General features: G+C 44.9%; 1 protein-coding gene across 5 annotated transcripts in view; it reads right to left on the bottom strand.

Annotated features, from left to right (window-relative positions):
• Window positions 1–24,932, bottom strand: part of KIF16B (kinesin family member 16B) — a 296,484-nt gene that overhangs the window by 75,965 nt on the left and 195,587 nt on the right. For all 5 annotated transcript variants that reach the window (XM_067012363.1, XM_059037575.2, XM_059037574.2 and 2 more), the window contains one exon: window positions 17,432–17,554. In XM_067012363.1, coding sequence (XP_066868464.1) covers window positions 17,432–17,554 — 123 coding nt within the window. The remainder of the gene's footprint in view (window positions 1–17,431; window positions 17,555–24,932) is intronic.

The raw sequence follows: 24,932 nt of genomic DNA, 5'->3' as shown, positions 1-24,932 counted from the left end.
CACTGCCACTGCCATCTCACTCTGGGCCACCAAGTCTCACGCGGCCTCGGCCAGGCCTCTCCCAGTGTCTCCATCAAGTTGCCCCTCCAATCCCTTCTCTGCACAATTGACAGGGGAGTTTTTTAAAAACTTAAAGCTGATCACTCTACATCCCCCCTTAAGTCCTCTAGAAGCTTCACGCTGCTCCTAGAAGAAGACCTAGATTTTATATGTGTATCCGATTGCATGCAACAGTCTCTCCTCCCGCAGGTGTCTCACTCCCTGGAAGCGCACACTCCTTCCCACGCTGGGCCTCTGCGGGGGCCGCGTCCCTGTACTGGAAACCTTACCCCGCACATTAGTGAAACGCCCTTCTCAAGCTGGCGATTCAGCTTTTGGTTCTCCTGCATGTATACCCCAGGGGTGAGCAGGAAAGTCAGGGATCAGTAAACCACAGAGATCAGTAGGGGGAGGACACCCATGCAGGGAGCCTCGGGAGGAACAGGGAGTCCTGAGTCTCAGCCATCCGCAGGTTCACTCACTTCCCCGAGTGGCAAATGAGATGATTGGGGGTTATCCAAGGAGGTACAATATTAAAACTTTCATTGTTCTGGCTCTATATTCATCATTTACAATAATGTTTTCACTGTCGAAGGTTTCCTCTTGTGAGTTTCTTTTAAAAAGATATTTCTGTAAGGAAAAGAAGGTAAGTATGTTTACAAAAAATCATTTAGTAGAAACAGTACCAATGTCACCAAAGCTTGGGAAACACTGCTCTTGGCAGCTCAGCTGGGGGCTTTCTCTGGCTGCAAACCAGGTGTCAAGGAGAGACCTGGACAGGAGTGGGCGTGATGCTGCCTGCTCGCCAAGAAAGCCCAGGAATTAACAGAACCATACCCGTGACCCGGGAATAGTAAGATGCAGGACGCTCACAGGGAAACCATCCTGTCCTGGGACTTGAATCCAGAGAAAGTCACAGAAGAAGCCTACGTCTCCCTCCTCCCTCAGACTCTAAAGCTCCCTGGATCTCTGACTGCTTCCACTGTTCCTCTTGAACTCACAGTCAGTCAAGTGCAAAATCCCCCCATCCTCAGCCTCTTCTGGGAACATCCCCTTCTTCTTCACTCTAACTGAGAGCTGGCTCTCCCCAAGGGACCCCTTCCCCTGTAGCCATCTCAAGTAGGGACTGTGTTCTCCCACACTCTTCATCCTGTTGTGCTGGGCGGTTGGTAGACGCTTTTTTACTTCCATCCAACTTTCATACCACTGCTCCTCTGCCCCTCCTAAAACCCCACCTATGTGAAGCCCACACCTTCGGATCCTACCTGTACCCATCCTTCTCGCAGGCAATTCGCCTTAGTCACATCCCCAACTCCTTGAACGTCTTAGCTTTTGCTCACTGTCATCTGCTCCAATGCCATGGAACTCCTGCCACGAATCCTGGTAATTTCATCAACCAACAGACGATCCCTCCAACACCCTGACCTTGCCCTATTCCTTGACCTTTGCCCTGGTCCCTCCTTCACCCAACTTGGAAACCATGAGCAATCACTACAACCTTTCCCTTGCATTCAACCTCAAATCTCTTTGCTCTGCTCTTGAAATTTCCTTGACTCAGCTAAACCACGATCTTGGTTAAATCCAACTGTCTGCTTACTCCCAGCCTGTACCTGCAGGATGGGGCTGAAGGAAAACATGCCACCAAATGGCTGCCTGGTCCTATTTTAAAGTTACAGTCACCACTTTGAGGTCAGCCTGGATGCCTCCAAACGGTCATATCACATTTCCCCATTCCATCCATTCTCCCATTCTCTTAGATAAGAGTTCTCTAAACAGTTTACTCCATCTTTCTCCTCACACTCAGATGACAACCTGAGTTCCTATTTCACTGAGAAAGTGGAAGCAAAAGAACACTCCCACAACCACGCTCAGCCCACCATGGCCGCCATTGGCCTTTGTACCTCCTCTTCCCTCCTGCTACCGGGCATGGGATGTACACCACTGCTCCTGGTTAAGGCCAACCCCTCTTCCTAAATGCTGGATTCTGGACTCCACGCCCTCCTGCCTTCTGAAGGAAACTGCAATCAGCAATTTTCTCTTCTCTCTCCTGCACCAACACATCCCCAGTCTCTACTAGATTATTCCATCAGCAACTAAACTAGCTAGGATTTCTCTCACCTTAAACTCCCACCTTGGCCTCCCTTTCCCTTCCAACTGCCCCTCCATTTCTGTCCTTCCTATTATAACAAACTCCTTGCAAGAGTTTATTCTTGATGTCATCAATCTCCTTCTTCCCAGGATCCCTTCAATCCAGCCTCAGTTACTCACATTCCACTCAAACTACTCTCATCTACTCTTACCAAGGTCATCCACGACTGCCACAGGTTATTGCACGCTAAACCACTGGTTCATTCCTGGCCCTGATCTGACGTGACCTATTGCAGGATTTGATGGAGCCGACAGCTCCTCCTTGAAACATCTTTTTCACCTGGCTTCCAGGCTGCTGCCTCTCTTACCTTAGTTTTCTTTGCTGGGATTTCTCTTCATCCCCCTGACCTCTAAACACCAAAGTGTCCCAGGGCTTAGTCCTTGAACATGTTTTATTTTCTACCTGAGCTCACTCCCTTGGTGATCTCGTCCCATCTCATAGCTTAAACTTATACCAATGATTCCCAAGATGCTCATCTCTCTCCCTTGAACCCAGACTCGTACATCCTACTGCCTACTTGATATGTCTGCCTACCTGGATGTCTAACTGCATTTCAAACTTAACATGGCTAAATTTACCAAAATTAATCTCATCCAGACTTGCTCTCCCATCTCAGTAATGGCAATGCCATTCTTCTATTTCTTCAATCCAAAAACTGTGGCATCATCTTTGATGTTCCTCCTTCTCTCACGTCTCACATCCAATCAGTCAGCAAATCCTTTCCACCGCACCCCAAATATAAAGAGAATCTGACACTTGGCACCATCACCACCACTAGCATCTTGGTCTAAGCCACCATCACCTCTTGCCTGGACTATGTTTAACAGCCTCCTACCTGGTCCCCTCGCTTCTGCTTCTGCCTCCCTCCCCCACAACATTCCCCTCATTCCTTTCTCAACACAGCAGCCAAAGTGATCTTGTTAGAAACTGTCAGATGAGGCCATTTCTTTGCTGAATGGGACATCCTCCCAAGGCGTCCCATCTCGCTCAGGGTACAAGTTCAAGTTCTTGCGCTGATCTACAAGGATCTCTACAATTCGTCCCCTCCCTGGCCTCATCTCCCACCACGTTTTCCCTTGCTCACTCTGCCTTCCTTGCTCATCTAGAACCCATCAAACATACTACACAGTAAGTGTGGCCTCAGGAACTTTGTCTGTGATCTTTCCTCTTTCTGGAATGCTCTTTCCACGTGACTAGCTCCCTCACTTCCTTCAAGTCTTTGCTCAAAAGCCACTTTCTCAGTGATGCCTTCTCTGGATATACCATCTAAAATTGCACCCCCTTACTCCCCATCTCCACACTACTCATTTCTCTTTTCTTATTTTTCTACTAAGCACTTCTCACTACCTAACATGGTACAGTCACACCTCCGAGATATCGTGGGCTGGGTTCCAGACCACCACAGTACAGCGGATTGCAATAAAGTGAGTCACACGAATTTTCTGGTTTCCCAGTACATATAAAAGTTATGTTTGCACTATACTGTAGTCTATTAAGTGTGCAATAGCATTATGTCTAAGAAAGCAATGTACATATCTTAAGTAAAAAAACGCTTTAACGCTAAAAAATGCTAACCATCATCTTGACAATGCAGGGTTGCATTACAAACCTTCAATTTGTAAAAATACGCAATATCTGAGAAGCACAATAAAACAACGTAATGTGAATATATTTACTTATATGTCTTGTTTTTGTCTCTCTTCCCTACTAGAATAAGCTCCAGGAGAATTGGGATTTTTAGCTGGTTTTCACTACACCTTAGAAGAGTACTTGACACATCACGGGCATCCTGATGAAGAGCTAGAGGATGGAGCCCCCGGATGTGCTTGCAGGCTTAGCAACAATGAACCAGAAAGGCCTCTGTTCATCTCTCTGGTAGAAGAGATGGCCTTAAGAGATGGCAAAATCAGGATATGGATATGGATAACTGGACACCCAGCTCGTGAGGCTTTGGCCGGCAGCGTCTTCCTCTTTTTTTTTTCTTTCTGGGTTTTTTTTTTTTTTTTTTTTTTTTGGCCATACCACATGGCACATGGGATCTTAGTTCCCTGACCAGGCATCGAACCCACACCCCCTGTATTGGAAGCACAGAGTCTAAACCACTGGACCACCAGGAAAGTCCTGCTTCTTCTTCTTTGTTGCTTTCACAGCTCATTAATGTCAGACCATATTTTGAAATCTCTAATTAATTCAACAGCTACTTCACACCTACCTCATAATTTGGGTTTCACTCCTCTTTCCCACTGTGGCCCCAGAATAATGCCTTTGTAAGGCATGGCAATTTCCCTGACAACTTGCACATACCAAGTCTCCAGAGGACAGGCGTGGCTGAGGGATTTCCCGGGCAGCAGAATCAGTGCATTTGGGCACAAAATGATAAGACAGCAAGAGGAAGATAAAGTCCCTGAGAGTGCCCCCCAAAGCATCCAGTGCACTTCCTTCTGCTTCTTGATATCAGCCCCCAGTGCTCACAACGGGATGCAGGGGGAGAGTGGGGGTGGAGCTCAGAGGAGACAGAGGGAGATAGCCTGACGGGGACAGAGCTATCCAAAGCTGTGTGTTTCTGTGAATTGGGCTTAACGAGGTCTGTAAGGGGATCAGAGGTATCTGTCTTCACCACGTTACACTGGTGTCTCCAAGAGTCCCACATTAATGAAGAGGGTGGGGACTCTCTGGAATCATTAACACTGTATATAATTTCCCCAAAATATTGAACAAAGATCATTATGGGTACATTTGGGGCAATGGTTCATTTTGTTGCCTCGCATCTTGATATTTTAATAAACTCACATTAATAAACCCACATACAGATCTCAGCAACTTCTGCCTTCAGTATCTCCCTCCATAAGCTAAACCAGCGGTTCTCAAAGTGTGACGCCTGACCAGCAGCGACACTTTCACTTGGGAACTTGTTAGAAATGCAAATTCTGAGGCCTCACCCACGCTTCAGCTGGAACTCTGGGGTGGAGCCCAGAAATCTGTGTTTTAACAGAATCTTCAGGGGCTTCCGACGCAGGGTAAAGTTTGAGCAGCCTTGCTGTAAACCTCTGCGTGTTGCTGCCCCCAAATCAGATGTGGTAGCTTGTGGAGAACAGGGTGCATTCTCAGTATGACTGCAACACAAGCTTATAGCGAGGCAGAGAGAATCTCCAAATTCTTTACCCTTTCACAAGCTTCCTGCTTTCCACTCCCCTCTCAAGGTCAAAGCCCTTAGCATGGCATTCAGGACCTGTTCCCGGCTGACCCAACACTACCTTTCTAACCCCAGCTCCCAGTGGATTAAAAAAATCTCACACTTCAGACAACTGGTCAACACAGAAATGGGGCGCATTTGTCAGTCTCTGGAAGGGTCTTTCGAATGGCCTCCTTAGTGTCCACCCGTCCCGTGGCCTCCTGCTCAGCCTCCAGGGCGCGTGTCCAACCACAGTCCCTCCCTTGGCAGCACCCCCGCTTCTACTCCTTTCTCCCTGGAAGAATCATTCCCTCCTCCGTGACTCCCTGGCATGCAGCTCACACTCTGATCAGAGCACACATCACAGGACATTAATTATAGAATTAAACTTGTACTAATTTATATAATCGATATTAATTATATAAATGTCTCTCTAACCCACAAGACTGCAAGCCTTCTAAGGGAGTGGGCCTTTGGCAGTAGCTGGGGTGGTGGTGGGAGGCCTCTCATTGAAGGAATAAACGTTTATTGAGCTACTAATACATGTCGGCACCGTATCAGGTGCTGGTAGTTTTCCGAGAGATGTACTTAAGGTTATTTTGATTTTCAAAGAAGGTTAAGGCTCCACTATCTTGGTTCCACTAACTCTGTCCTGGTGATATCTTTGAGGTTCATCTGAATCAAAGATTATTTTAATTAGTCACATAATGGTATCTTTTTTTGGTTTTATCTGCACTGAGAACAGGGTGCATTCTCGATATATCTGCAACCCAAGTTTATAGTAAGGCACAGAGAGATTTCCAAATTCTTTACCCATGAAGTTTTCACCTGAATCCAGGTTAAATACAAGGATTACAAAGGCTCACGTTCCCGCTTTGTATACAAAACACTTTAAATCTCCCCTTGCCTATATCAACACGTAAATAAGCTGAGGACAATGAGGACGAGTGAAGACCATCATGAGCACCACAGAAATGGTGCGCAAGGCAACCACGTGGTCACCTCCCCACAGGAAAAGAGTCAAATCCCTTCTCTGCAACAGAGACAACTTCACTTTGAGAGCTGGGGAACAGCGCACGTGAAGTTTGGGAAAACTACACAGAAAGTGGCAATAGACATTAAAGTCCTATTTTGCCCCAAATTAAAACTGGGCATAGGATGAGGTGCTGATGCAGAGAGGAGGCACAGAAGGTCAGTACACCCAACACATCAGGTCAAAACGCTCAACTGTTCTCTTGCATGCTGAACACGCAGGGCATCGTTGCTCTGTGGTTTTGAGGATCAAATTCATTACTTCTCGCTCACTGAACAAGTCTGCTGACACAAATCCATCTTTTCTGGACCATAAAATGATCAAGTGCAACTTAAACACCATAAACGTGTCCACAAGATGAACCGCATTCACTATGAACAATTATCAATTGAGTGCTTTCCACAAATTTATGTTATATACATATTTTGCTGGTTTAAGGACTGTCGCTTTTAAGACCTGTCATCAGTATGGATTTGCTTGTGTATATCTATCTGTGTAAGAAGGAGAGAATCAACAGTTTTTCACCCAGAGAAAAATGCTCTAACTAGCCCCAGGTAAATAAGCAGTTTCTCGTAGAGGTCTCCTCAACAACATTTATTTTCAAACAACATTTGGAGGAGCTACATCAAGCATATACAAATGAAATTCCCTATATTTAGTAATAGCTTGAAGGAAATGGTCTAATACCACCCTAATATATACTAAAACAAGTTTTGCCAGATTTCTGCAAAATACAGTCTTGTGCAGTAACATAACTATGAACATGCTTGAGGAAATATGAATATAGAACAAATATTTGAATCTGTATAAATAGCAAGCATTAATACATTAGATTTTATTAAAATCTCTTCAGACAAATGTTGCAAATAGAACTACCCAGGAGGTGGGAGGAGAGGCCAGCACCCCATTAATCACAGCTCGCCACCCAGTACCCCTCGCTCTGGTCCACCTCTAGGACGGCCCAGTCTTTCCGAGGACAGACAGCCCAGTGCTCTCAGATCTCTGATGGGGATGCTCACGCCAAGTGTGCTCCATCCGACATCCGTCTCCAGCGTGATGCGCTAACCTCTCTCCGTCCCCCAGCCCCTCTTCTCTTCTGATCACTCACCGAGGGCTCGGGCTGGATTCCAGGTCACTCTTCCTGCCTCAAACCCCCTAGCTCCCTAGACCTTCTGGTGGGACCCCGTCGGAATAACCCCCCCTTCTGTCCTGTGAGCTACCCGGAACCGCTGCAGACCGCCCTCACTACCCCTCCCCAGGAAGGCAGGACGCACTGACACTAAATGTATGCTATTTTAACTCTGTAGGGTCACTCCTACATGGAAATCCTTCTAAATTACATTTTCTGTGATGAGTATTTCCAAATGCTCTAGATTTTCAATCCTCACGGACAATGCTGTTTTACTGAGATGTTCAGGTCGCCCACACCCAACTCCGGAGCAGCCTCTCAGCCCATCTCAGAATGATGCTGCTACCGCGTTCTTCCCCCCTCCCTTCAAGACTGCTTCAGCTTCACTTCATCGTCCTCCTCCGCTTCTACCAGAAAGGAGCTCCTCCCCAGGGCTGGCCTCAAGTGGTACTACTTCCTGTTACCAAAGCATCATCTGTACCCATCTACCCGCGGGCCTGTCCTGGTGTCCTGCTGCCTAGAATGCCCTCTCTCACTCCCACCAAAACCTGAAGTCTTCCCGGGTGCCCAACATGACCGAGCCCCTTTGCTCCGCACTGTTCTATTTTCTGCGTGTTTCTCTCCCCCACTTCACTGACACCAGATGAACAGCTTATTCATCTCTTCTGTTCCTCAATATCTTGATACTTCTCGCATGGTCTTTAAAAACCGTTACAGGTACCAAACAAATACTTGTTAAATAATAAGTGAATGAATAATAAAAAGAGCGGAGCGCAGAACCTCTTCAGTAAACTCTCCCCTGCTACTTTCTCATTCCCTTTCTGGCCTGAAATGCAGCAGCAGAATGATCTGCACTTCAGGTCTTTTCTGATTTACCGGTAAATGTTTAAAGTTTTTGGACAACAGGCGCTAGAGGAGACAGAGGGAGGGTAAAGAATTGTAAAACAAAGAAAATGTCATTTACCAGATTCCTTTGGGAGAGAGGAGTCTTGATCTAGTGATAAACAATTTGGGGGTAAGAATGAGTGCGGTAAGGTGTGTGAAAAATCTCCTAAAAAAAGCACATCAAGAAACAAGCTGTGGGGCTTCCCCGGTGGCGCAGTGGTTGAGAGTCCGCCTGCCGATACAGGGGACACGGGTTCGTGCCCCGGTCCGCGAGGATCCCACATGCCGCAGAGCAGCTGGGCCTGTGAGCCATGGCCGCTGAGCCTGCGCATCCGGAGCCTGTGCTCTGCAACGGGAGAGGCCACAACAGTGAGAGGTCCACGTACCGCAAAAAAAAAAAAAAAAAAAAAAAAAAAAAAAAAAAAAAAGAAACAAGCGGTGGTCTCTGAACTGCCTTTACAGAGTGGGTCCTATTAACTGAAGAACTTTTTGTTTCTGAATGTCATGGTCCCCTGTGTATGCAGGCAGGCGTAGGGATACAGGCCAAGGAAGGGGGCTGGAGCTGACACCCCACCACTACCCTTAGCAGGGGGGCAGCAGCTGGAGTTCCTCAGGGGACATCTAGGAAGCGGGGGAGGACACTGGTGCTTTGGGGAGAATATAATTGTCTAAAGGGGTATTTTCAGTTATTTGCTCTGAGATGTGCAATGTATTTCCTTCTCTGGTTCCCTAGGAAACTGCAGCAAAGTTTTCTTTCTGGGGAACCCAAAGGAATGCTGAGCTCTGTGGCCAAGTGGACACAAAGGAAAAGACACTGTGTCAGCAACCATCCAGGGTACTGGAGGCAAGGGGACAGGTGCCATTTGAACTGTGTCCTGCAACCATGTCACGAGCTCCTGAGCCAAGCTTGCATCCCCTCCACTGTAGTGGGCTCTGTGAACTTGAAATAGAGCTCCACTAACTACAGAAATCCCGTCTGCATGGCACCTGCGGGAAGAAGACGGACACTGGCAGGAGGAGATGCAGGGAGAGGGGAGTCTAAGGTCCAACCCTAGACCCGTCCCCACTGCTGGTAATGTGGAAGCGTGGTTATGGGCTTCACAAAGCCAAGCAGGTATAAGATTATTCAGCCTTATTATCTAGGAAATGCCCCAGACATCCTCTGTGTAGATGCATCACCAACAAGGTGCCTTGGAGTCTCTGGCTCCTGAACCTGGTCTGAATCCAGTGCACCACACAGACAGGAGCCTGGCGGCTGACTGATGGTTACGGCACCCTCCGCATAACAGGAAGTGATGCAAAATCAAACAGGGCTTTCTAGCTGGCCCAAATCTCAGCCTTCTGCAATAACTAGAGAATGGCTTCTTTATGCTTCAATCTCAGTACCTTCAAAATAGGGATAATACCGTTTATTTTAGTATACTTAACTTTATATGGTAATTTGATGGTAAATTTGAAAGAACATACAAAGACCCGAATATTCTAGTAAGATGGATGCCTTTCAAATCTAAGAGCATTACTAAGGAATACTTCTTCCTCCCCCTAACACCTCGGTAAAACAGGAGAGGAATTGGGGTATTATTCTACCTTAAAATTGTGAGAACTTGGGAGAATGACAGCCTAAGCAACTTTCCTGCAAATTACTCAGATACCCAGAGGCAAAGCACGGAATGCAAACTCTCTACCAGTCATCCTTGGAGAATGCAATCATGTAAAGCTCTGGATGAAGACAGCCCTGGATCCTGACTTTAGCCCAGTCACTACTTAGCTGTGTGACTCTGACTAAATTATGCAACTCCTCCAGCCTCAGTTTCTTCATCTGTAAAATGAACTCATGACACCTAATCTATAGCTGAACTAAAAAACGTGAAGCAAGGAGCAGAGTGCTGGGGTACTCAGTACCTGGTAACTCCTGCACTGCGATCACATTCCTAAAAAAGGCCTTTTATTACACATATTGAAAGGCCAGGGTACCACCTGTGGGCAGCAACTGCAAAAAGGGGAGTTCAAACCATTTTGTGATTTCTTTTAAAACAAATTTTACTCTAGGAAGAGATGTCAAACTCCCAGAATTCTGAAATGAAGGAAATGAAATATTAATATAATCTTATAGTGGAAAAACAAACTTGAAATGGAAATTCAAAGTAGGATCACAAGGTAATGACTGCTTTTCCTCTGTGCTTGTAACTCAATCTCATTTCCTCTTCACCATTTCTCATGTCTGCAGCATTACCTCTATGAAGATAAACAACTGCCCAAATAACAGCAATATAAAAGATGAGTTGTTTTGTGTTAAAATAGGGGAAAGGAAAGTTGTTTTTTCTTATTTTTTTAGTGAAAGACAACATTCTCAAAGAGATGGGAGGAGTGCTTAAAAAAAAAAAAAACCTTAGGATAAGATATGATTCTTTTAAGGTTATTTCTTCCACTTGATATTTATGTTTGAAAACAGTCCACAAACCGAGTATTTGAATCTAGATGGACCACAGCTCACGCAAGCCTCCATTTGTCTCAGCTCTGCTAACGCACACGTGGGAGAACATCCATCAGTTACTAATAAGCAGAGATTCAGATGCCAACACACAAATCCTTCTGAACATTTATATTCTATCAAGTTGGGAATGTTTCTAAAAAGATGTATGTGTGCATAGTTTATCTAATAGACTGAAATGGCTCTTATTTCTGTTCTGCCAAATAAAAAGACATTTCCCTGACTATAAATGTGATTTCTTCAGCTCCCAAACTGCACATTTTCTGGGCATTTCCTCCTTATGCTTCCTGGCAGGTCTATCCACCATCATATTCTCCAGGTCTGTCAAAACGTTAATGGCGCCAATTTATGAAGTGCCTGCGACTTGGCCAGAATTCAAGATAAAAGTTAAAGCACACACAAAAATAACAGGAACATTTGAAAACAAGTGAGGATTTGGAAATGGCCACTTTGTCTAGGGTAACACTAGGGCCTCAACTTCCAAAAAGGTCAGAAAGTCGTGATGTTTAGAAGGTACAGTAAGATGAGAAAGCAAGGGAACCGGGATGGCTCAGAGGTCTTAGATTCCACGGACATCTGGTACCTGGATCTACTTAGTAGCTGTGTGGCCCTGGGCGAGTCACTCATAATTTCCTCGTTCATTAACTGTAAATAATATCCCCATTTTGGTACATCTTCCACGCTTGCGGAAGGGTCTGGAAAAGTGCCTGGATGAAGAAGGTGCTTGATAGATGTCAGTGTAAAACGTTTTCCGCAACTTGGGAAAGCTGGCTTTCCACGTCAGATTTCCCAAGTCTGAAGTGTTGACAACTCACTCGAAAAGTTTTAAAGTCTGTTCAGTCCAAATAAAGCACGTCATCCACCGCCAGCGTGCTCCTGCCGCTGGAAGTTAATGCTGTTCCATGGTTTGTCGTCTCTGGTCCCCGGGTCCCTGCACGTGGTTCTTCAGATGTAAAAGCAAGATTCCAACTTGAACCTCAGCCGCCCTGAGGTTCTACCACTATCCCATCTCACCTTCAGGGTCTCTTCTTTCAAGGGAGGACCCGGCAGATGGGAGAGAGCTCAGGGCTAAACCTCTCCCGGGCTCTGGGATGAGACGGACAGAAATTAGGAGGCAGGACTGAACAGACCTAAAAACTCAAAAAGAAAACGCCTACCATGGTGCCGGGTGCTCAGGGATTACCCGCAGGGTCTACAGGTCTGCGCTGGGCGTGTTCCCTGAGGTTAGACTTTCTCGTTGTCATTCGTTCTCCCATTTTCTCTGCCTCTCCTCCTCCTCCTCAGGCCACTGACCAGGACTTAGAGAACATGAGCAGGCACGTGGGGACAGGAGGAGACTGTCACCGCGGTGCTTTCAGCAAAAGCCTGATGAGCACGCTGGCACGGGCTGCTTTTTGGGCGTCGTTGTGTTCCAGGTAGACCGTGGAGTCTCGCACCCCTTTGGTCCGCGAGTGGACACAAGGCTGAGCTCCTGCAGCCACGTGACAGAAGGTGGGGACCTGTCCTCTCCTGAACAACAGGAGGTGCCAGAAGCCTCCCTTACAGGAGACGACACCACCACATGGGCTTCCAGGAGCAGCGGCTGGAGAGTGCCCGGGGGCCCAGATGAGGAAGGGAGGGCGAATCAGTTATGAACCTGCCAACAGAGATGGAGCACGAGGGGCCCCCGAGGAGCTGATTACAAAGGACACCCAGCCACATAACCCCTGAAGCCCCAAACAGGCTCTGCCCCATGACAACACCTGTGGCCAAACTTCGGCGGGTCATGTCACAGTCATCTGTACGGGGGCCCATTCCCAGCCCGGCCCGTGTAAGGGCTGGGGCCTCACGGCTGCACAGGCTGACGAGGGCCCATGGAGCTGACACCTACGGGAAAGACCGGCGATAAACATGACAACGACCGAGAAAAGAAAATGGGACTGTGGCTGTGACGGGAGTAAACCGGGTAATGGGGCGGGGGCGGGGGGTGGGGTGGGTGGGCACTGGCGTACATATCAACACTCGCCAAAGGAGACAGGAAGACAATCTCTTGTGAAGATTACTTCCGGTTTTAGAGGGATGAAAACTCTCAGGAAACAAAACATTAAAAAAAAATTACCAGCATTAGATTATTTCTTTATATTATCATTTTAACATGTAAGTTAAATGGTAGGGGATTTAAAACTATGCTGGAGACATCAGCTTATTTCTATAACATCAGAGTATGACAGCCTCTGTTAGCCATAAGCACAGATTTTGTGTCACGCTGAAATGCAATTTAAAAATTAAATTCTACCCAGTCTGGTCCTAGCTAACTGAGGATGGCAAGTATAACGCAGGGTAATTGACTTCACGTATCATTCACTGAAAAGCAGTGGAAGCAGGAGTTTGAAGATGACTGTTGTGGTCCAGGTGGAGTTATTACTTGTGACGCCTATAGCTCCGCGCAAGCACAGACTGTGCGGGTATATTCTGCTGACCAGCAGGCCACGTTCAACCACGTTCAGCACAGAATGTGTGCTCTTCTCCAAGAGGAGTCAGCCTGCACAGCCTCGGCTCCTCTGTCTGTCTCTGACATCAGCTGGCGGGATGCACCTCTCTCAACATGAATGCATACACAGTTCCAGAAGGCTGTGCTACTGGGAGACACTGGCAGGTATAACTGCAAGGGTAACAACAGGCACAGATACCCTGACCCAGGGGTTCTCACATGAGTCCTTCAGGGTCAATAAAGGGGGAGGTGACACTGAGATGATAGCTTTCTGTATTGTCAGAAGCAAACATCGAAACAGACACCAACCCACAAATGACGTATCCACACAGTGGATGCTGTTTAGCAATAAAAAGAAACAAATTACTGTCACACTTAACTACATGGATGAATCTCCAAAAGGCATGTGGGGTGGAAGCAGCCAGACCCAGGAGAGTAAATGCCACGTGGTCCCATCCCCACCACACGCCAGAACAGATCCACACAATCCGTAGTTACAGAGAGCAGATCAGTGCTGGAGAAACTTTCTGGAATGACTGAAAAGTTCTAAATCTTGATTGGGGTGCTGGCTACAGGGGTGTACACATATGTCAAAACTCATCAGACTGCACTTAAAATGTGTGTATGTCACTGGATGTAAACTATGTCTCAATGAAGTCGATTTAAAAAATTAAATATGACCCGAACCCCAATAACCTTACACTTACCCGTTCTCACAGTTAGTTCCCAAAAGAAAGTTGTTTTTAATCCCCCAAATAGAGAAGATATAAAAGACAGTCCTTTTGAATTAAAAACTCTATTTTTCTCATTTTAAAGCCCAGTGATGGAAACCTCCTCAGGACTCATCCTGGATCAGAAGACAAGCATTTGGGAACCACTCTTCTCTCCCTCTCTCCCCCTAGACCCCCTCCCTGCAGCCTACCTCGAGCATCCCTTTAACAAGGGTCATGACTGCTTCATCTGGCAATGAACAGACCGGACTGGAGGACTGGAGCTACCAGGATGGGGATTAAAATGAAATTGGACAGGAAAAAGGAATGATCTCAATAACTAATCAATTCTATCTAAAGCAGGGTGGGTAGGGAAGGGCAGGAGGCACAGGAACACGAAGGGTGAGGGAAAAGCTGAGAGACAGCACTCGGGGGCTGCCACCCCTCCACAAGCCAGCGTCCTCCTGGGGACCTGTCACCTCAGTCACTGGGGACTTGCACCCAACAGGACCTGCATGTGCCTGAGTCAGCTCAGCCCCTTAAATGAACCAGATATAAGATATCTATATACCTTATCATCATATTTTCCTTCAAAGAAGATCTAAGACTAACAGAACAGACTTTTCTAAAAAATAATACTTTTTACCTTCCTCTTCTTAAAGCCATTGGCTCACCAAGAGAATTCAGTAGCAGCCAAAATAAGACCCGAAGTGTGACTACTTGTTCTAGAAAACATTGCCTGTGCATGAAATAAAGTGATGGAAGGACAAGGCTGGCATAGTTCATTTTTAAACTCAGAACACTAAGAGGAAATAAACAACCAAAAAGTGAAGAAAAAGACAAAACAAAACCCCCAATCCTCATAAAGACACAATAGCACATTGAACATCATTAAGGGGATTCCAAGGGTAAAATCTCACTCACTCCCGACACCTTATGCAGCACTTAGGATGTGGCCGGCACTGTTCCAAGCGCTTCACATACAAAAGCTCCTACAGTCCTCAAGCCAACCCAGCCTGCGGCTTTCCTCAGCCCCATTTCACAGATGAGGCACAGTGAGGTTACCTGGAGGAGCAACACTCCCCCGGCACTTTTCAGACAGCTATGCTTCTGCTGGAGCTTGGCTACTTTTGTCTATTCTGTTAAGGGCGGGACAGTATAGTCCCAGAAATTTTGTTTCTAGTACTGGGCCCTGATGCTTCTGTTGACGGGGTGCTCCACCCGCCACGGGAACGTGAGACCAGCAGCCCACCTCCCTGTAAATGCACAGGGCAGCCCTTCCTACTCGGAGAAGTGGGAATTCTCCAGGCAAATGCTGACAGTCCATTCCTGGTGCTAATGATGGCAATACCTGGGATGAGAAGAGAAGGAAGCAGAACAATGACACGCTTTCAGACAGGGCTTCGATCAGTTCAGAGAGGGCCAGCCTAGATTCTGAAAGGTGCCAGAGAGTTCCCATACTTGGTTTCACTAACTTGCCTTCAGAGTTGCATCTTCACAATTTTAGCCAGATCTGCATATGGCCAGGTCTATAATTTGCTTGCAACTTTGATTTAAACCAACTCTGTTAAAAAAAATTAAGTCTCTTCTTTATTCATGACCTAAGTTCTAGGCATGAAATCGATTGAATAGTCATACTTTATTAATACATTTATCTATGGAAATAAAATAAATCTATGTACCAACTAAAATCATTTCATGTCCTCCAGTGCTGTGAGTTCTATGTTTTGAAGAATTCAAATTCTGAACTGGTGAAAGCCAGTCTTTATCCTCTATTTAAAAATATGGAAATAATACAAACATGCCTTAGGAAACTGTCTCTAAGTATGTATAAATGGAACTCTACACACACACAGTTTCAAATGGCTGACAAAAGAAACTGGGCAGGAATCAGGCATTAGGTCAGGAGGAGTTGAAGCACACATGGTGCAACATTTTAATAAGAAATTGCAGAATCTGGCCAGTCAAGTTCAACCACCAACACTAGCACACAGGAATCATGTCTTCTCAACAGAAACCTCAAATATATAAATTCATATGCAAGTTTTGTTAAAAAAAAGGGGGGGGGGGGCTCAGTAGGCGGAAATAAGAATCTAAAACCTTGATTAATCAGGAAAGTTATTTGCATTGTTTCCCCAGGAAGACTGAAAAGGAGCACCTGTGCCTAAGGGGAGAGATCCCCCGAGCCCACGGGCTCTCCTCTGAGGTGCAGCCAGGAAATGGGGAAGCAGCGGGGGCGAGGGGGCCACTGGCTTCAGGATCGCTCCGCCCTCCCCCCCCCCCCCCACAGCAAGCAGCTCCACGCTTACCTGCTTCTACAGTGTTCTTCCTCCTACGAGACTCCCTGACCACAGGGTTCAGCTAAAAAGAACTCTGGAAACCACTGGTAAGGCTCAATTTTCCTCATCTTACCAATGAGGTAACTGAAGCTCAGAGAAGGTAAAGACTTTGGGTCACTCAGCAAAGCAGAATCCGAGTCTAAAGAACTCAACATCCAGATTCTGGCGTTTATCTGACCAAAACCACCTCTAGGAATGCCCCCCGGCAGACAGATACCGGGGACCGTAGTGAACACCATACAACACCCTCGCCCACCGTCGAAAATGAAGAAGTGTGATTAACCATCAATTCCTCGAGGAGGGGATGGTGGCCAGCAGTATTGAATGAAGTGTTATGAGTCAATGGAAGTCAAGTAGAAATAAGATGAAGGGGAAGTACTGGGGGAAGTATGAGGTAAGGAAACAGGCAGGTCTCTTCCTGAAAAGCTGTATAAATCAAAAAATGTGTAAACAGGTTAGGAAAGCTTCCTAATTACGAACAACAGAAACAAAAACGATGAAAACAGCAGTAGAAATAACAGCAACAGCTATAACGTATTCTTTATTATCTACCAAACACTGGAGTCAGCATTTTGTATGCACTTACTATCCCTGTGACATAAATATTATTATTCTCACTTTTATAGATTAAAAAACTGAGCCTAAGCCCATGGTAGGGGGACCAACTGTCCTGGTTTGCCTGGCACCAAATGGTTTCCCGAGGTGTGGAACTGTCAGTGCCGAAAGCAGGAAAATTCTGGGCAATTCGGGGTGGCTGGTGACCTTACCTGTGGGGCTGGTAGGTGACAGTAACTTCCAAGTCAGCTGGACTCCCCAGCCACCACTACCTTCTACGGGATAACTTCCCTCCATGTACTCCAGCCTAGACTTTCACATACTGGTTTAAAGAAGGGCATGACCAGTATCATACAAAACAACATGTTCATATGTAGCTTTAGCTCCATTTAGAAAAAAAGACAGCACTGCAGAGCCTTGAGCCTCCGTCCTCCATAAGAGTAAAGAAGGGACACTTACCTTGACCTCAAACTCGAAGTGCTCGTCCTTCCCTTGGCCGCAGAGAACATAGCGTGGAATACTAATTTTGATGGGGTCCTTCAGGTTGTCTGGATTTGCTCCCAAAGAGCGAGACACCATCCGCTATCAAAGGCACATCAGATGGGAGAACAAAGAGAGAGACCCAAGATCACTGCACTGCAAATACCCCGCCCGGCCAGGCGGAGGAAACGCGTTTCAAGCAAAGAAAAGAACATCAGACCAGTAGAGTTTACTTAGAAAAATGATGGTTTCCTTTGAAAGAGAAATGCTAAGTCTCTCTCATGACAAAAGACCATTTCTTTAGGGATACCATTCTAAAAAGGTAGGGCGAAAGCACTTCCAAATGTTGTTTGGCTTTGATGTTCCTTCCAATTTATAAGAACAAGTGAAAAAAAAGGACAGATTATATATCCTGACTCTAAAAAAAAATCTGGTATAAACCAGATAGATTCTTTTCTGAAAAGTCTTGATCACTGAACAACTTCTTTTTTCTTCACAGATGACCAGACCGCTGCACATAAAGCTCCAAAGCTGGAGATTTCATTCAAAGGCACTTCATTTTTAACTTCCAGGCACTTGCATAAGGCAGTGTAGTGTGGAAAGCTCTTTAAACCACAGTTAAAATGAATCCCCAGTGTTTTCCTTAGGCTGCATCTGATTAATAATCAACTGGGCTCTGACAAATGCCTACGGTCTGGATGGTGGAAGACCCAGGGGCTTGAGGAAGAGGCATTGAAATAAATTAGAAGGGAATTCTCCTGAGTGAACGGAAGGAAATCTCTGAACAATCCTATCATTAACACTAACGGAGGGCTTTACAAAACATAAGAAGATGTGTTTTTGAAGCAGTAACAGTAATAAAATAATTAAAATCATAATTATAGTTAGCATCATAATTATAGTTAGCGTTTACTGAATACATACTATCACCTAGAACTGGGCTGAACAGTTTATGTGCATCGTTTTATTTAATCCTTGTGATCCTCCCCAGGAGGCAGGAACCATTATGAACCCAGTTTCTCAGATGAGAGTCCCAGGACTCAGAGCTTAGGTAAATTTTAAGAGTTCAGGTAACTTAGAGGTAAGTGGTACAGTCAGGATTCGAACTCAGGCTAACCGAGAGAGCCCACATGCATCACCACTATACTGCTAGCGTGACATTTATTTATCAATTTATTTTTTAACATTTTTTATTGCAATGTTGTGTCAGTTTCAGGTGTACAGCAAAGTGAATCAGTTATACACATACATATATATCCACTCTTATTTTTAATTAGAGTTGATTTACAATATTGTGTTAGTTTCAGGTGTAGAGCAAAGTGATTCAGTTGTAAATATTTTTTCAAGACTCTTTTCCATTGTAGGTTATTACAAGATATTGAATATAGTTCCCTGTGTATGCATAAATCCTTATTGTTTATCTATTTTATATCTGATTATCGCAAACTCCCAATTTATCTCCCCGCCCCTTTTCCCCTTTGGTAACCGTTAAGTTTGCCTTCTCTGTCTATGAGTCTGTTTCTGTCTTGTATATAGATTCATTTGTATTATTTTTTAGATTCCACATATAAGTGATATCATATTTGTCTTTCTCTGCCTGACTTACCTCACCCAGTAGCTTTCATGAAATTTTAAAGTAAGTCCATCCACCTGAGATAAACTGAGCTAATAAACACCTCAACATATACAGAATTTAAGAAGATGGAAAACCCACGGTTATACAAGTAAACTCACTGATTTGACCAAAAAGACAACAGGGACAACAAGCTCCCTTTCCCTCAGGCAGAAAGGGGTCCTAGACCCTTGGATCCTCGGCCAGGTGTAGTAGCATGAATGGTCCAGGTTTGCTGTGCATGGGAAAGCTCAGGTCTCTGGATGACATGGAGGCACGTGACTTGCCTCAGGTGGCTGCTTTCATCGAGCTGACAGTATAAATACATTGGCATGATATGAAGTTACCAAAGCCTTTTAGAGCATCTTAATTTTTCACTGTGTGGCTGGTTACCCCAAACAAGAACCATTCCTTTTACTGCAGTGGTGCACCTGTTTAGCTGTCCTTGGTGTCAAAAACCATAGCGGAAATCCCTAAAAAGGGAGTTTCTCAATACGTGTATTGCCAAAGACCTTTCAATCCACTAACAGTATTATTTCCAAGTTACTATGAGTGTAGACATCTCCGGAAACATGGGATATGTTTATCTATTTGAAGGTGAAAAGGCAGAGAAATAATCTAGTGCTTTAATTTATTTTCAACAAACACATTTAATGTTAAGAAATGTCTTTGACCTCAAAGCCTTCATGGTTTGGCCATGCAGTCCTTGCTCTGCTGCCTTCGCTCTGAAACCTTCTGTGTCATGCTTATAACTGTATTTTTCAAGTAGGAACATAACCTCTCTTCCACATGTGACACAATCACCTGGGAACTCCACTGCTACAGTGCGAGTGTGCACACGCGTGTGTGTGTGTGTGTGTGTGTGGAGTTGGGAGTGGAGAGCTGTGGTGTCAGGAAGTGCAAAGGAGCTTAGAACAACCTCAACAGAAGGGCTGCTGCTGTCAGGCTTTTAAGCAAGAACTGGTAACACTAGTTTAGAAGACCCACCCGCCGCTCTACCTCAGGAGGAAGCCGGATCCTCCCTACCGGTTAGAACAGGCCCTTGCGGCAGCTGACTGGGTGAGCTCTCTCTGCACAGCTGCGAGCTCCCCCCTAAGGGGCAAGAATGGGGAAAAGGAGGAAGGAAGAAGAGCAATTAAATTGTTCCCCTTCAGGCTCGGTCGACACACAGAGTGATAAACCAGAGCAGTGCTGGTAGCACCGCCTGGTGTAGAACAAAGCCCTAGGGGTCTGGTGCTCCTAAATGGAGAGGCAGCAACCCCAGCTAGGGGATGGGAAAGCCTCCCGGAGAAGGGGCTCTGCGGCCGGGTACACAAGGATTAATAGGAGTTTTCCAGGAGGAAGAGAAGGCTCGTTCTGGCAGAAGAAAGGGTGCCCTCGTTATAAACCTTTAGTTCACTGAGAAAAGTAAAGAAATACCTGGGCTGATGTCTGGCACACAGTAGGTGGAGAGGGGGGGGGGGATGGGGAGAGGGGGGGGGGAACTGTTCCCCTCCAATCGATTAGGAACAGTGTGTTACCACATGTGTTATGGGTTCTCAACAAGGTGCAGAGGACAATACCAACACGTTTAACACACTTGGTGGATTCTCCACCACTGACTGCTTCCCTGAAGCAATCGCGGAAGGGGGACTTGGGTTCCACGTGGCCATCACCTGGAGGAGACTCAGAATTCAATCCAAGATTTCGGAGCTGGTCTCTGAGGAATAGTCACCCACCCTCGCTGAACCCCCATTCTGTCATCAGTGGAAATGGACACCATGTTTCCCAAATCTCCTCTCTGTGGCAGGAACCCAACTGTGACCAAGGCTGTGTCCCGCCCTGTGGGACAAGTAAACTGATAATTACAGCAGGATGAGAAAGTTATGACTGGGTCACTGAGTGGAGAACATATATACAGATATTGCTATCCAAATACTGTGAACTTTCCTGAGGAAGAACTGCAGTCAAAACCGCCCAGGTACACTGTTAACCAAGCAGTGGAGACTTAACTTTCTAAACACCTTTCCCTATAGGCACCCCTAGGATATACAATCAAACATCGATGTCTTTTACTGAGTGCCAGTCCTGGGAATACAAGGTAACTTTGACAAAGTACCTGTAACTTCTAAGACCTTTAGTTTTTCTCAACTGCATTAAGCTTTAAACAAAGACAAGGTTTTTCTACTCTAGATGGATTACAGGCTAAAGTTAGCAAACGCTACCTTAACCTTCTTTTTTCATATGTCAGCTTTCAAAGGGGGTTAAGACTGTAACTGATGGTCTGGTTATTACATAGGCATTTTAAGACTAGAAAGTTCTCTAAGAATGCATAATTGTGAAATCAATTGCTAATGAAAAGAAAGTTGCTTGATGCATAGGCTCATAAATCCCTTACAGAAAAAAAATCACTGCCTTTGATAATTTAACTGGGTATATGAATTACGTAGAGACCAGTTACCTAGGAGAAACTGGATCTTATTATGTAGCTCACCTAAATCCAGGACGGCCCTTTACATCCCAGCACATGCACGTGTACCTCACGAAACGGTTCTAGGTGGTACACAAGAGCCACTGCTCCATTCAGGACCAGACAGTGAAGAATAACTGAACCCATTGCTGAGAAGAGGATACTCCTCTTCATTATTTTGCACGTTGGGGATTAGAAATATTGTCAGAGTTCCCACTAACATCTGGGACCACAGTTTACTTCAATCTCACTGATTTCACAGTTAACTAAATATTAACCGGTGTAGAGAAATGAACTCCTGCAGAAATGAATAACTGAAGAATAAGCCAGGGATCTGAAGACATTTGAGCAAAAGTATAGAGAAAAATCAAGAGTATGTGCTTCCATCAAATCACTGCTGCAACGTAATTTTTAGACACTATGTTTTGAAGTCAATTTGATGAGAAATGTTGAATTCTCAGGATATACTGTGAAAGGTTCCCGACATTCTCCTAAACTATGTTTATGTTGGGCAGGAAGGAAAACTAACATAAATGTCTCCTAAATTTATTTTTTATTTGAAACGAGCTGTATTTTGAATATCTTGAGATTTACAGTAGACAAGCAAATGTGTGCTGTATCATATATCCCATTATTTATGAGAGCTTTTAAACTTCTATGGAATTATTTATTTTGGAATCAGTCACAGTTTCTCTACATGTAGCGAAAAAGATTCTTAAACTTGGAAGGGGAAGCTGGTGACACATCATGCTAGGAGGTAAAGAAACATGAAGGGCTGTATGTCTGGAAGCACGTCTTGCAGGAGATCTGGATAAATATGTAGGACAGGTCAAGGAATTTTAAATGCATCACAGAGTGGCTCTATTTAGAAATAAAAGGTCAAGGAAAAGCACATAATTAGTAACTTGGATTACATTCCTGTACATAAGAAATATCTTTTAGGGACTTCCCTGGTGATCCAGTGGTTAAGACTTCACCTTCCAATGCAGGGTGTGTGGGTTCGATCCCTGGTTGGAGAGCTAAGATCCCACGTGCCTCGCAGCGAGAAAAACGGAAACATAAAACAGAAGCAATACTTCAACAGATTCAATAAAGACTTTAAAAATGGTCCTCTTTTTAAAAAGAAATCTTTTAAAATAAGATACAGAGAAATATATTTCTGATAGCTTTTAACAAAACAATGTCCTGCATCAACAAATTCACTATTTTTCCAGTGGTGGGGAAATATTATAGTCCAGTCCTCAGCCAAAAGCAGCAGACAGAACACAGGCTACGTTTTGAATATTCAGATTAGAATCTTCTCTTCCTACTCAGGCTGTCTCCTTCAAAAGGAGCAAATTAAGAAAATTAATAGGAAGCATCATTAACATCCAGTAGGATCGCTGTCGGCACTGCGGAGGCACAGAGTGAACCGATTCCAAAGGGAGTCATCAACATTCTCCCCTAAATGCTCTAATCACATACCAGATGGCTGAATTCAGTATATGCTTTAACCATGACAAGGTCAGGGCTCAGGACGGCCGTCTGATCTCTTAGCCAAATAGCCAAGCTTTGCTTCTAAAATACAGGCAAACCTGGGTTTTTATCAGATTTAACAAAACTAGGAATTCCCCTTTCTCTGTTCCCAGAATAGCACATATTTCTAAGTCCTCTTTTTTCAACCACACATGCCACAGTAATAGTTCTAATTAGAGCTATTTGCATCAAGCACCTACTATGACCCAGCAGTTTGAAAATGGGGGTCTGGGGCAGAGATGGTGAGGACCCATCACCTTCTCAAACATGAGCCACATCACAAGAAACGGGGCATAAAGGTAACCTGTGTGAGCAGATGTACGTTACAAATGTGGCAAAAAGCCAAGACATGCTTGCATTCCTCTCCAGAAGGTGAAGCCTGCCTGTGCTGTGAAGGGTCCCGGGGCTAGTCCCACGCCACCTTTGAAGGCTTAGTACCTACAACTGACCTGGATTTGCTAAGACACATGGCACATCTGCTCCAGGTCTGGGTCAGGACTGAACAACAGCCCGACATGTAGAACCACCATGAACTGCCTCTCATTTTAAAGTGAGTTTAAAAGACGCACACCAGGAAACAGAAATATGGGTTTTCAAATAAAGGAGTATTTCTTTCCTTTTGATATGTATCTACATCTATATGTTACCAAGGGTAAATTACCCAGAAAATGACAAACTGTGTTGGATATAAATGCTTGTGGAATATCCTGAGTTTACTGGCCTTCCAGTAAATTCGAATCTGTGATTCTCACTAAAAGTAGATTATTTCATCCATGTAGATCTGAGTTGACTGATCAATATTGTTTCAAGGTTTGGAAATACTGAATGATCTGATGAATGTTTCAACTTGAAGCTATTAAAAATGTCCCCATCTTCCTCTAGACCAAAAAGAACTTTAATGGCCATTGTCTCTGGATAACCCATCGTTAGATGGATGATTTTTAAAAAGACTAAATAACAGGTCTAGTACAAATGTGGCAGTAGCTGTCATGTGGCTCTTGTTACCAAACTTGAGCCTAGGCAGTTGAGGACCTGAGGAGGGAAAACCAGCTGATCTCCCTCCTGGTTCTACAATGTCTTAAATGACCCAAGAAAAATACCACTCATCGTCACTCACTGATTTCTGCTGAGAACTGTACTGAATTCTCAGGTCCAGGCAAAACTGAAGTGGGGGTAGGGGATTGGTGGGGATTCTCTTTATCAGGTTTCTGTAGAGCATATTGTTTAATCTTCCAACTAAAGGAGCAACTTCGAGCACACAAGGTTATCTGTACTGTACTGCCACAATGATTATGCCCACGCTTTTCTTCTGTAAGAGCTAAAATGTAGAGAGCTAAAAGGAGACATAAGGCGTACGAAGAAACGATGGAATTGCAAAGAAACTTGTAAGGCAATTCTTGAAAAACAAAACTCATAAAGAGAAATAATATTTAATGTCTAGAAATTCCAAGAAAAAAGTTACAAGTCGGAAAAAAATCAACAGTTCTTCCAATCAATTATTCATTCCTACGAAAAAAACCAAATCAACAACAAAAAAATGTATTCAGGCAATGTCAAGAATAACCATGACCAGAAGGTGACTCTGGCATTGTGGAAAGAACATACATTCTGGAGTAAGGTCTGGGTTTGAGTTCCAATTCCCAATCAGTGATCCTTTCAGATACAAAATGGAACTCGGTAACAATTCGCCCATCCTGGGAGGATCATTGTGAGGCTCCAGAGAAACAATACATAGGAAAGAACTCTGCACACTGTAAACCACAATATAAAGGGTGGTCAGGGCTGTTACCGCTGTAGTCCACTGCATCTTCAGCAACAGAAGGTTTTAACAAGATGGCAGAAGAAAACGTGAGTAGTGATTTATAATAGAATCTCTTTCCTTCTCACCAACTGTATTCCGTTCC

This window comes from Kogia breviceps, chromosome 14 (assembly GCF_026419965.1).
Source record: "Kogia breviceps isolate mKogBre1 chromosome 14, mKogBre1 haplotype 1, whole genome shotgun sequence".
NCBI classification, from domain to species: Eukaryota; Metazoa; Chordata; class Mammalia; order Artiodactyla; family Physeteridae; genus Kogia; species Kogia breviceps.
Note: the sequence above shows the minus strand (reverse complement) of the source record. Positions and strands in the feature narration are given on the sequence as shown.